Source organism: Pinus tabuliformis, chromosome 9 (genome assembly GCF_031772625.1).
Source record: "Pinus tabuliformis cultivar Carrire ecotype Pingquan chromosome 9, CPIR1, whole genome shotgun sequence".
In the NCBI taxonomy this organism is placed as follows: Eukaryota; Viridiplantae; Streptophyta; class Pinopsida; order Pinales; family Pinaceae; genus Pinus; species Pinus tabuliformis.
In genome coordinates this window covers 1467741613-1467755977 of record NC_142307.1, presented here as the reverse complement: position 1 = coordinate 1467755977, position 14365 = coordinate 1467741613, and the positions used below count along the sequence as shown (strand labels likewise).

The 14365-nt window shown below is 35.0% G+C and overlaps 1 protein-coding gene across 1 annotated transcript; it reads right to left on the bottom strand.

The window, feature by feature from the left end:
* Positions 1 to 1287: 1287 nt before the first annotated feature.
* LOC149154136 (acid phosphatase 1-like) lies at positions 1288 to 2558 on the bottom strand. The gene is made up of 3 exons (XM_089439607.1): positions 2065 to 2558; positions 1759 to 1968; positions 1288 to 1658 (listed from the first exon to the last, which is right to left on the bottom strand). The coding sequence occupies exons 1-3, from the start codon at positions 2436 to 2438 to the stop codon at positions 1481 to 1483; spliced, it is 762 nt and encodes a 253-aa protein (XP_089295733.1). The 5' UTR covers positions 2439 to 2558; the 3' UTR covers positions 1288 to 1480.
* Between the last annotated feature and the right edge of the window lie 11807 nt (positions 2559 to 14365).

Below are 14365 nucleotides of genomic sequence, written 5' to 3'. Positions count from 1 at the left end.
ATGATTCTGAAATATCTATACCAGATTTCTAGCAAAATTGAATCCAAAAAGAAAAGAAAAAATACCAAAACATCTATTAATTAGAATATACTGAAATTACATCACATCAGTGAATTTTGATTACACTTCACAACATTTTCAAAATAAATATTTTGAACTTTCCCATTTGCTATAATCTGTTTTTTTGACCCATTAAGTGTATCTTAACTGGCTGGGGGTTTTGATGATAAACTCCCTCTAAATTCAAGTCTCATTATAATATGATGTTCTATTGGAGCCCCTTTATACTGATTATTTTGACTATATTAACTGTATAATGCTTCCTTGATTCTTGAATATCAAAAAAGCTGGGGAGACAAAATTATGATAAAGATCATAGCTTTATCCAGTGCTTCGCAATGTTCTTTATGGGCGGGCATAGCGGGGATCTCTATCTTTCGGGATTCTCTTAGAAATTAAGCACAATCTAGGGGTCCTCTCTCTGCAATTAGATGTATCATATCAAAGATTTAAAGGCTGCTTTTATCGAAGTCTGCTTCCAGCATATATTTTGGGAACAAAATCTTGAAGCAGAAGCCCTCTCTAAATAGGCTCCGTCTCGTTCACCTGGATTTATGTCTTTTGAATACATTGTTGATGGTTTGATCTGTGCACAGGGATATTTTGAGATTTCTTAGTGGGTTGTCTTGTATTTTTTTTTGGCTTAGGAGTTCCCTTTTTGGTCTGTTTGGTTTATTTTTAGTTGTGTTCTGGTGTTTAATTCTGCCAGGTTTTTTCTGTGCTGATGTTCTATTGGATTGGCAGCTGCTCTGCTCCCTTCTCTTGCATGGTTCTCTGTTTTGAATTTTGAAAAAGATTTTGGTCTTCCTGACACACTCCTGGGTAGATTTGATGATTGTAAAATAGATTTGATGAATGTAAACTATCCAAACATATGTAAAACTTTCCTCATTTATAATGAAAATAGTTCTGTTTTTTTCATCTGAAAAAAAAAATCTTAAATATCAAAAAGAGTGATATCTACCCTGAAATGATATTAAAAATAAAAATAAAAAAACCTGCCATTTTGCTTGCATCTTTAACGACCATTCCTAGTTTATGATTTAAGAACATGTAAAAGCAAGCACCACGGAGTATCAAGTTAAAGCCAAAAAAGAGCAAAGCAGGTCACATAGATTATTACAGTAATCAAGATCATATTAGCGACCAAAGACACTCCCATTTTGTAGACGTTTTATAGAGAAAATTTCGTAATATCCACTTTCAAATAATTTCTTCCCATTGTGATTGAAAACCCAAAACCAACTTTGGCATCGATAGTGACATTGTTAACCGATCACAAATAAGGCATGCCTGAAGGGTAGAACCATGAACATGGTCAGCCCATCTACTAACACACTACTTTTTACTACCAACAGACATGATGGAAGAAGAAATTTGTTAAACTCGCATTTCTGAAACAAAACTTTGGCAAGCTATTTCAACTGACATAATACATAGGATTGGGAAGCTTGAAAGAGCGCGATGCCTGGTAGGGTCCGATCAGATCGTTCCACTGATCACCCACACTTCCCCATAAACGATAGCCTTTCTTCACCAGTTCTCCCCTCTTCTTGGGCTTGTACACACCCGCCGAGGTGCCCTGATCGCTCTTCCCCCTTGCAATTCAGACATTCCATATATATATTAATCCCCTGTTCACTCTCATTAGGATTCTATCAATAAATAGCAAATGAGATTAATGTATGGGGGTTATACCTCAATATCAGACCCGCCCAGCCCTTGTAACCGGCCTGGAACAGATTATGGACCGTTCCATTCCGCAGAGATTCGTCTCGGCCAGTTAGAAGGAAGATTTTGAAACCCCGAGCTAACAAACTGTTATAAAGCAGCAGAGACGACGGCAGCGCAGGTGCTTTCATCTTTAATACCCAAGCTTTAAATGTCTTCAAATCTTCACCCTTGCCCCTGTTAAAACAAAACAATAAAATCATCATCATCCAAGTTCTTGCACACTTCTATATAAAAGCGAGAAAAACAGACTGTATGTAGAGTAATATATACCCAAAATCGTGGTATTGGAAATAAGGGATATTGGATAGAAGAGTTTCATCAATATCGAAAACCCACGCATCCATCCCATCTCCTGCAAGTTTCAGCGTTTTCACATAATCCAGAATGGTTAACGCTGCTACTTTGGAATCCTCCCAATACTGCCCTTCTGCCAACATATATTTCCTCACGTAGCCGTCGCATTTTAATGGCGTGATATTCCAATCTTTAAGGTTGCCGCTCTCCACGCTCAATCTCCAGGCCGGGCACCAGGAAGAAGAACGACCGCATAGCTTCGCCTTGGGCGACCCATCGGCTGCGGCCCCGCTGAGCAGGAGGAACAAAAGAAAGGGGAACATGGTGGCCGATGCTAACATGACTACCATGGCAGGAACTAAGGTTTATCTGATGCTTAGCTTGTGCTGAATAGAAAGGAGCAGGGTGTTATATAACACCACGCAGGGCCTTCAAGAATATGGAAATTGTTCAGCGCAGTCCCCACTGTGACGAAAGAGGCAAAAGCCAAAACAGTATACTCTGCCAGCTGATCACGCTGGTTTGATAATTGATTGCCTTTTTTCGTACCAAGGACAGACAGCTGTATTGTACACCCATGGTAACCCTCGAAAGACGTGGGAACTGTGAGTGCAGTACCATGGCGGGAAAGTCACATTGATCTATTTGCAGAGCCCACAATTTGTTTGGGTAAATAATGAAAATTTTGGTGGGTTTTCGAAAAAAATTGGCAGAAATTTTCGGAAATCTGGTTACAATTGTCAAGTGTCAAATTTTGGGTACCCAGGGTTTTTGATGGTGCTGAATCCATTTCCACCATACAAAAACTATTCAAAGATTCCCAAATTTATATTTTTTGAAGAAAAAACAAGTGTCAAATTTTGGGTACCCAGGGTTTTTGATGGTGCTGAATCGGTTTCCACCATACAAAAACTATTCAAAGACTCCCAAATTTATAATTTTTGAAGAAAAAAATGTAGTCTAAAAACTCATTAGCCCGGAAAATCATGGAAATTGCAAGATTATGGTAAAATCTGGCAAAGTTTTTTGAAAATTTGGGTTAGAGTTGTCAAACTTAAGGATTTTGGGTGTCCAAGGGATTCTTCATGGTGCTGAAGCTATTTCCACAATAAAAAAATAAATCTGGGTTACAACTATCAAACTTGAGGGTGTTGGGTCCTCCATGGGTTCTTGATGGTGCTAAATCTATTTCTTTGAAAGTTAGATTATTTTCGAACAATATTTTTGGATGAAATTTGTTCCAAAAGTTTTGATTATATAGTTATTGTAGATTATTTTCGAGCAATAATTTTTTTAATTAAAATTTATTAATTTGAATTGTGCAGTTTGTATAGTATATAATAAGGATTATAATTTCAATAAATTTTAACAAATTAAAAATTTAGAAAATTTATACATATTTTTTTATAAAATTTAATTAGAATCATAATTTTATAAATTGTAATTTTATTTTAATGTTTATTTTTTCTAAATCCATTTAAATATTAAAAAACTATGAAAATAAAGTTACGCTATCGAATTTTATATTTGAAAAAATCATTCGAATGTTTCATCGACGTGTTATATATATATATCATAAATTTGAAACAAATTTTTGAATTACACATCATAAATTCCAGGTTGCCAAGCACACGAGGGTGATTATTATATTTTCATATGTCAAAAGGACAACATTTCCAATCACAAAATTGTAAAAACTGATGCTAAAACTGTACCAAACAATGTCAAATAAATATCTCTGCCATGATCACATTTTCAAAACGTACCAAAAAATCCGGATGCACCATCTAGCAAATATATGCATGTTAGCATAATATGTTTCATGCTTGACAACTGATTTTCTTCCCATTTTATTTAAAGAATTTATGTATTTTTCATCCATTCAAAGTAATTTTATTTTAATTTTATGGCATTTTTCAAAGAAGCTTAAGCTAAATTGCAATAAGATGGTTATTGAAATTTTTAAATTATTTTATTAAAGAATATATTATATTATATTTTTTTTTTAATTAAAATATCAAATTGTTAGTAAATAAATTTTATGGTTAGAATTTGTAGTTAAAATACATTGGATAAATATTATAAGGATAATTTTTTCAAAGATTTTAAAAGAGGAAAGGAAAAAATAATCTCTCTCCTAAAAAGAAGAAGGGGAGGGGTCCAATCCTAGACCTCACACTTGAGCCTACTATTTCTTGAAAACATGAGTAAATTCTTATAAATTGCTTGCACAAAATGGTGCAAAAGAGAACATTTCTAAGATTTAACCAAAACTAACCTAACCACTCACTAGAACCATGGGAGGCTAAATAGTGATGGGCACCAAATTTTGGGGATTTCTTGCTTCAACATTTTCTATTTCTTTTTAATGGAGGGGAAGATCATTGATTGCTTTTTAGAACATCTAAATATGAAGGAGAAGAAGATGAGAGATTAACCCCCTTCGCTTCCTTTAAACTATCCTTTTCTTCCTTCTTATATGAATGAGGGATTTTGTCAAAATATTTAGAAGTAGTATCTTCCTAGGTGAACTGACGTTCATTAAATTGTGCCTCTGGGGACCTCAAAGCTTCATATGGATTACTGGACGGAGGATGTTGATGAGATTCAAGCTTGATGGAATGAGGCCTCTTAAAAGAATGATTATTGTGCTTCCTTGAAACTGGTTTGAATGCTCCTTGCTCATCGTTATTTTGAGAAGATGACAGAGGGATAGAAGGAAACTAAGATGCTCAAGTTTTTGGACAACTTTTTGCAAATTGCCCATATTCATGGAAAAAATTGTATTTAAAAGGAACCTAGTCATAATCTAGATCCTAAAGATGGTATCAACCCTCCAAGTCAAGCTAAGTCGTCTCAAGGAGTCATTTTGTGAAATTCATTTCAACACAAATTCTAGAACATAATAATTTAGTGTCCTTTGAGAACTAGTAATGTAATGGGCCAATTTGTCACTTATGGTTTTGAAAATGCCATCCTTATAGCAAACAAGGTGAAGGCATGACAATCTAAACCAGACAAACACAAAAGAGATTTTTATGGTAGCAATAAAATCTAATCTCCAATGGGTGAAAACATATTCCTCTTGAAACCATGAAATAGGGCCATATTTGTATATCAGATCTCTGTCCTCCTTGCTTTCAAAAACAAAAGTAAAATAATTGCTTCAAATGGGCTCATGATCTGCCCAATTGTTAGAGATCCATTATAAAACAAAGTTATAACTAGGTGAAAGTTCGGTGAACTTACTAGTCAACCCTCTTTCCTTAAAGGTATTAATGTTCTTCTTCATAGAGGCAATAAATTCCACATCGAGAGAAAGAATTGTATCCGCCTTTTTTACAAATCTACCACGCAACAAAGAGCCATGACCATCCACACTAAGGTTGGAAAGACCACCCATTATACCAACAATGAACTCATCAAACCGCTTATTTTAATTAGGAACATAGTAGCAAACACCACCAAATCTAAAGAATTGACACAAAACAAATTAGCCAGTCGAGCCACGAAACTAAAACTCCAACTCCAACTCCAAATCTATAACAACATTGAACAACCACAAACTACTCTCCTACTTGCACAATATTGAAGACCCTCAAGGTAGAAGCAACCGCAGCTAGAAATCCCTAGTTGTGCTCCATGATCTTCATTGACTATAATTTCATTTAATGTAACATATCTATGATTAATATTGACAATAACATCATAAACAAATTTGTAAATGGAAAGATATACACTTCTTACCCTAACTATTACATATTTATATTATAATATTTTAAAGATTTTTTTTTATAAATAATTATAAATATTTTTAAGATAAATATTATTAGAAAATATAATATCTTATTATAAATAATTCTAATGATAATTATAAGGGATATTGATTTTTTATTAATATTATTAATAATAAAGTTATTATATAAATAAGGAAAAAGGATAATATAGAGAAGAAAAAAAGATAATGATTCAAAATCTAAAAATATTGAATAAAAATGAAAACTTACCATTTTTAAATAATCAACAAATTATTTCAATTAACCTCATTTATTTTCAACCTTTTACCAATTAAATTATTATCATATTTTATTATCTCTTTATATATATATATATATATATATATATATATATATATATATTCCATTCTATTCCATTTATAATATAACAAAAAGGAGTAGAGTCATTGTTTAAACGGTCTATCAATATTTGACCTCATGTTTTCCCATCCCATAAGTCCCACACTCATGAAACTACAAGGCAATCCATTTCATACTACAGAAAGCTAATCGATTGGAATGATGTAGAGGACACAATTTCCCTCTTCAGGACAATGCAATGATGACATGTTCTTTGTGATAACTATTTATGTTCTTTGTGATAACTATTTTTGCTACATGGTGTGGGCCATTCTTGCACAAATAAATCACTTTGCAATGATGACAGGTTCATTTGTCATAAATATTTGTATTTCCTGGTGTGGGTCATTCCTCTCCCACATGTTTGATAAATAGTAATTTTGGGATTCTTGCACAAATAAATCACTTTGCAATGATGACAGGTTCATTTGTCATAAATATTTGTATTTCTTTGTGTGGGTCATTCCTCTCCCACATGTTTGATAAATAGTAATTTTGGGATTCTTGCACAAATAAATCACTTTGCAATGATGACAGGTTCATTTGTCATAAATATTTGTATTTCCTGGTGTGGGTCATTCCTCTCCCACATGTTTGATAAATAGTAATTTTGGGATAGCTTTGGGACAAATGCAAATTTAAATTCGCCATTATTACATGTTTATGTTTATGTTTGGGAATTAATTTTAATTTTAAAATGTATCAACGATATGACTATCTGTATAACAATCCAAATCCAATTCGGTATATATCGATTTCTTAGGTGATTATTTGTGAGAATAGAATAATTTTTAAATTAAAATTTAAGTGATGTAAAATTAAAAAATAATAATAAAAGGGCGTCATTTAATTATTAGATATTTTTAATTAGATTTTAATGATATAATTTTGGGTGAGATTGTAATTTATTGTTATTTAAAATGTGTTTTCTAATGAATAAAAAGATTCAATATCATGAAAAATCTTTGGAATATCTGGACTATGTAGATTACATAATTAAAGCTTACTATTATAAGAAGTCGCTACTAGAATTTGAGCAAAATTAATGGGAAAAGATGCGCAAAAAAGGAAAAAATAAAAAATTCTAATAATTAAACTATGCTATAATATAAAAGTAGTATGACTATCACATATTTGTCATTTTATATCTTGTCCATGATTAGATTTTTACCTAAATATTTGTCTTAACGTAGAAAAAGTAATAATGGGTTTAATTCATATACGCGGTTAGTTTCCCATATAATTAATGTAATAAAAAAAGGGGGATTCAACATCCAGTTTAGGGGTCACTAGGCCAATGTCTTTACCACAATTCACACTCTAGTTCAGGGATTTCTAGGCCATGTGTTATTTATTTCAGAGATCCAACTCACTTAGCTTCGAATCCATCTGGAAATCCAGCTCAACCAAAACAGGGGAACCCCATCACACCATGGCTATCCGGAAATGGCAAGGCTAGGATGAAAACACTATCACACCTGGAAAAATCCATGTCATGGCAAAAAAGAACCGCATGCAATACCTTGCATGCCAAATCTAGCAAGGAAATCAGACATGCAAATCAATACATGAAAAGAATCATGTTGTAGTTTCTTGATCCCGATCTTCCCTGTTTGCTCCTTCCTTCCTCTTGCCTTCTTTCCTTTCTTGATCCAATGCCAAAGTGCTCCAAGAAACATCTAAGTGTCCAAGAGTGAGAGAGAGAGAGAGAGAAAATAAGGAGATCTCCAAAACTAAACTCACAAAAGATATCAACTGATCCTCTAAAGTGTTTTTATCAATGAGGCCTCTATTTTCTTCATTTTCCATTATTTATCTTCATGTTCCTCCTTACATGCAACCTATGGCCTTTCACCTTCCTTTTCTCCTAATTTCCATTATTTTCGTAGATAAATGTGCCAAAAATGTTATTTTTCCTTTCCAAATGCCTTAGCCATTTCCTTTGCCAATTTCCTTAGCCCTAATAAACTAATGAACACCCACACTAGGATGTTTTGCCCAACATTCAGCTTGGAATAAGTATCCCATCAACCATGGTTATTATTTTTCCATTATTAACGTTTATTAGATGGAAGTGTCACTAGGGTTGTTACAGAACCCTCCCCCTCGATGTTCAACCACATCCATACCTCAAAAAATTGTTGAAAAGAAACATACTTATCATGGAGCTTTATAACATAGCTCGATGCAATATTTACAATGATTGCCTGTTGAGAAGCAAACCAACATGACAACATAACAAGTATAACATCATAATGACATGATACCCATATTGCTTATTGGAGCTTTATAATATAGCTCATGGCAGTGTTTACATCCATATACATATGTACATATATCATAACACCGCCCAAACATATGCCAAAACATATACCAAACAGCATACCAAAACTTCTTTGCCTCGCCTAGAAAACAATGAAGGATACATAGCTCGCATCTGTACCCCATTTCTCATGTAGCTTCATCAAGCCCAAAGTGCTTCCACTGCACTTTAACCTGTTTGATTGCTCGGTTCCAGAGCATGAGCACCTTTATCTACAATATACACTGAGGTTCCGGTTGGAATTCTCCATTTGGCTCCACCTGCAACACAGACCACTCAATCACATGATCAACATCTTTAACATACTTCTTAACTAATGACACATGGAAAACATCATGGACTTTTATTGTTGGAGGTAGTGCAAGTTGATAGGCTACTAGCCCAATTCTCTCAAGAATATTGAAGGTCCACAAAACCTAGGAGCAAACTTGGCACATGATCCAATCCGCAAGGAGGTCTTCTTTGGTTTGATGTGCAAGTACACTTGTTCCCCAACTGGGAATTTCTTGAACACCCTGTTCCAATCTGCATAACTCTTCTTCCTATCTTGTGTTGCTTTTAGATTCTTCTTAACTACCTGCATTTCCTATTTCATATCTTCCAATATGTTCGGTCCAATCAACACCCTGTTAACTAGATCACTCCAATTGATGGGAGTATTACAACTCCTCCCATATAATGCCTCAAACGGGTTCATCTTCAAAGGTTCCTGATACCGATTGTTGTAAGCGAACTCTACCAATGGAAGATAATATTCTCACTTTTGTTGTTAATGCATCACATACATCCTCAACATATCCTACAATATCCTATTAACCCTCTCAGTTTGTCCATCTGTCCATGGACGATAATCTGTACTAAAGACCAACTCTGTGCCCAAACCTGCAAACAACTCCTTCCAAACCTTAGAAGTGAAATTTCCATCCATGTCTGACACAATATTCTTCATAACTCCATGCAATATGACCACATCTCTAATGAATACATATGCTACATCACTAGTTGAGAATGTAGACTTCACTAGAATTAAGTGCACAACCTTCATCAACCTATCTACCACAACCATGATGGAATCATGTTGTCTAACTGTCCTATGCAAACCTATGATAAATTCCATGGAAATGACCTCCCAATTTCATTATGGAATTGGAATCGGCTGTAGCAGTCCATCTGGATTCTTACACTTTGCCTTCACCTGTTGACAATCAAAGCACCTAGCCAAAAACTCTGCTATGTCTCTCTTCAAATTCGGCCAATAGTAGAATTTCTTCACTGTTAATGTCTTCTAATAACCGAGGTGAACTGAATATGGTTTCGCATGAAACTCCCTCAAGATCACCTTCTTGAGCTCACTGTTGTCTGGCACATATATCTTGTCCCTAAATCTGATCAATCCATCTGTCATGAGACAATAGTCCACATCTTGTGCACCTATAGTGGTATCTGTACCACTAACTATACTTGTTCCTGTACCTATACTCTGTTGTAACCTGTGCAAAATCTCCATATACCTGTCATCCGATTGACCTGCCTACAAGATCCTATCTTGTAAATCTATCCCATAAGAGCTCATAGCTGCCATATGATTCATCTGTATCCGCCTACTAAGAGCATCTGCAACCTTGTTCTGTTTTCCCTTGATGTACCTGCTCTCAAAGTCAAACTCACTGATCATGGGCAACCATCGAGCTTGCCTGCCATTCAGATTTGGTTGGTCAAATAGATACCATAAACCATTGTGATCACTCATTAATACATAACTCATACTAAGAAGATAGTGCCTCCACATTTTCAATGCATGTATGATCGCTACCAACTTAAGATCATGTGTTGGGTAATTATGCTCATTTTCATTTACTTTTTGTGATAAATAGAATACCACCTGTCATTCTTGTGTAAGGACTCCACCAAGTCCTCTTTTCCAAGCATCTGTACATACCACAATCTCTTTGTTTGGATCTATGATCTTTAACACTAGAGCATGTGTCAACAACTGCTTCAACTGCTCAAAACTGGCCACACATTCCTCTGTCCATTCAAAAATGTTACCTTTCCTTTGCAATGATATAATAAGATAAGAAATCTGTGAGAAGTTCCTAATGAACTCCCTCTAATAACCTGTTAACCCCATGAAGGATCTCACCTCATCTATATTTCTAGGAGCTACCCACTCCATGATAACTCTTACATTTTCCCGATCCACTATTATGCCCTCCTTGGAGACAACATGTCCCAAGTAATGTACCTCATTCTAAAAGAAATTGCAATTGCTGAGCTTAGCATACAACCGATGCTCTCTCAAAAACCTCAACACTACTGCCAAATTATCGACGTTCTCTTCCTCATTTTTAGAATATACTAATATGTCATTAATGAGCACAATAACAAACTTGTACAAATAGGGACGGAACACATTATTCATCAAACACATAAAGGTAGTTGGGGCATTAGTCAAACCGAATGGAACTACAACAAACTCATAATGTCCATACCTAGTTCGGAAAGTTTTCTTGTAATTGTTCTCCTCTTTAATTGCGACCTGATGATATCCGGATCTCAGATCAATCTTCGAGAACATTGTTTCTCCCTTCACCTGATCAAACAAGGCATCAATCTTCGTCAACAGATACTTGTTCTTGATGGCTAGTTTGTTCAACGTCATGTAGTCAATGCATAGTCTGATAGTACCATCCTTCTTCTTTACAAACAACACTGGTGCACCCCAAGGTGACACACTTTGCCTAAAGTATCCTTTGTCAAGCATCTCTTTCAGCTGCAACCTTAACTCTACCAACTTAGGCGTGCTCATCCTGTAAGGTGATTTTGATGCTGGAGCTACCCCTAACACCATCTCAATAGAAAAGTCTACTTCCCTGTGAGGTGAAAACTCTGAAATCTCTTAGGGAAAGACATCTTGAAACTGCTATAGAATTGGGTACCTTCTCAAAACATATGCTTCCTCAACTTCCTTACCTTTGTCACTAGAGATATGTACTACAAATAACACACACCCTTTCTTACGACTATGCTTGGCCTGCATAGTTGTCACCATCATAATTGATGTAGCTTTCTTCTTTCCATGTAAGACTCTTGGTTACCCATTGTCATCGAAGCACTTAATGGATTTTCCATAACAATCCACCTTGGTCCTATGAAGGTATAGCCATTCGATACCCAATAGCATACTACATGATACCAAGGGAAATACGTTCAAGTATGCTAATGTAGACATGCCATTCAACTCAAATGCATAAGATCTTACCCAATGATGAAATCTTTTCTTTGTACCTATAGCCAACTGCACTAACAAAGATTCTGCGTGCACCTATTTATTCAAACCACACTTATCCAGCAAGTCAGGACTAACATAACTATAATTAGGTCCAGGGTCAATCAAAATAGAAACAACTTGATCACAAAGCTTACCATCCATCTCAATAAAATATGCATGATGTTCTGCCTGCCTATTATCCAATGATGCATAGATACGAGGAACATTATGACCAACATCCCAAATATTCCACGCCTCCTGTGCACTATATATCTGAGGCCTACCACCCTAATTCTACGGAAAATCTCACTTAAGGTGTTCCTTACCACATGTCCAACACTCCAACCGTCCAATACCATCACCTCTATGTTGTTGCTACGATCCATGTCCTTGTCTAGCTGCATTGAACTTCTTTTGTGGTGCCACATTTTCTTTCTCTTCTGCATTCTGAGGCCTTGTTCTTTTCAACTACCATTTACCTTTATGTTTATATATCACTTTCCATTCTTTCTTAGATTCATTCTTACACTTTGTCTGCTCATAGAATTGCTTCAATTTCCCAATAACTTCCTCAAGTGACCAAGGCTTATCATACTCAATTCGATCTATAAATTCTAATGGAAAACCACTGACAAGTCATTGAATTTTAGCCTTCTCATATTTAAGATACAATACATACCTCAATAGCTCCAAGAACTTGGTCGTGTACTACTCATCCATCATTGATCCCATCTTTAGCTCATAGAATTCTTTGGACTTACCATCGTAGTACCTTTCTGACAAGTGTTGAGTCTTGAAAATGACATTCATTTCCATTACACTTTCACTATTATGTCCATTATATCACCTCCATTTCACCTCTATTTCACTACTATGTCACCACATTCATCCCACTTTCATTATCATTGGGCCACATTTATGTTTTTCCAAACTTTATTAATTCTAAGCTTTTTAAGTGAATTTGTGGTTAAAATTTAGAAAATAATGTGCATATGCTTATACCTAACAAATGGGTTGAGATTTTTGACATGTGTAGGTTGAAAGGAGGCTTCTAGAAGACCCTTATGTGGCACTCTAAGGCCAAATTCGAATTTGAGTGGAAAGAATCATGGGATCGTGAGGATATGTGTCACATCTCCTAACTATATTGTAACTCTAAGAAGACATGTGTCTTATTAGTTCCTATTTTGATTACGACTTTAGAGGTAGAGGGACAGATTCATGGACTCTCATTAATGAGATGGCTTTTCATCTTTTTGTATAAATAGGAGATCTCTCTCCTTCATTTGTTAGTCTTTTAGCTTGTTAGTTCTTAAGCTTGTTAGCTTGTGAGATGGATTTGGAAAGCTTTAGAGCTTTGTTGTACTTTGTAATTTTGAAGAATTTGAAAAAAGTCTTGATGTTCTCAACATGGAAGGAGATGTGAAGTAGATGTCATGGAGCATATTAGAATGTAAGGTAGAGTAGATTTCATTTTGTAATTTTGCTTTGATTTCATTATGTCATTTGATTGCTTTCAAGTTTGATAGATTAGATTTTCCATTCATGCAATTTTAATTCATGTAAGTGTGTTCAACCAGTTGATTGTAGATTAGTTTTTATTTACATGTTTTTGCATCAAATAGTGACATGAGATTTACCTCTCTGCTGACTTTGTTTTTTTTAGCTTTTCAATTTCAGTTATGCTTTGATTTCAGTCTTATTCATTTGCTTTGTTATTTAGTTTAGATATCAGATTGCTCAAGTTGTTGATGATTACCTCCAAAATCCATAGCAAGACTAACTAGCGAGGGGTCAGACTATGAATTGATGTGATTTGATTTTAAGTTTACTTTTCTGCAATTAGATATCAGATTGCTCAAGTTGTTGATGATTACCTCCGAAAGCCATAGCGAGACTAACTGGCGAGGGGTCAGACTATGAATTGATGTGATTTGATTTTAAGTTTACTTTTCTGCAATTAGATATCAGATTGCTCAAGTTGTTGATGATTACCTCCGAAAGCCATAACGAGACTAACTGGTGAGGGGCCAGACTATGAGAAAGCCATAGCGAGACTAACTGGCGAGGGGTCAGACTATGAATTGATGTGATCTGATTTTAGTTTTACTTTTCTACAATTAGATATTAAATTGCTCATATCATTGATGGTTACCTCCGAAAGCCATAACGGGACTACTGGCGAGGGATCGAATTATGAATGTGTAATTTGATTTTAGTTTTACTTTCCTTGCAATTTTTTATTTGTTTGAGTGCAATAGCTTAACTTTTATTTCCGTATTTAGACAAGCAGCAGAGACAGTGATTTCATGATCAATATTTCATCTTTTACTTGATTAAAGTAGCTGCATACTTACACTCTTGTTTAAGTACTAATTCCATCAATAACATGTTTTAAGATCTTTTGAAGTGCTAAGTTTTGGAAGTTACCATTAGGGACATAGACCTTGTCTTGAAATCTACATCCATACTTGACCTTTAAAAAGTATTTTTAAGACCTTAGAATAAGATTTCCATTTGCATTAGATACTTTAGGAGACCAACAAA

What these genes read in the sequence shown, in the direction of transcription:
- LOC149154136 (XM_089439607.1), bottom strand. Translation starts at nt 2,438, where the DNA reads ATGGTAGTCATGTTAGCATCGGCCACCATGTTCCCCTTTCTTTTGTTC. An exon ending in TTCCAATACCACGATTTTGG is followed by an intron (nt 1,969 to 2,064) that starts GTATATATTACT and finishes TTGTTTTAACAG; the next exon opens with GGGCAAGGGTGAAGATTTGA. An exon ending in TGGGCGGGTCTGATATTGAG is followed by an intron (nt 1,659 to 1,758) that starts GTATAACCCCCA and finishes CTGAATTGCAAG; the next exon opens with GGGGAAGAGCGATCAGGGCA.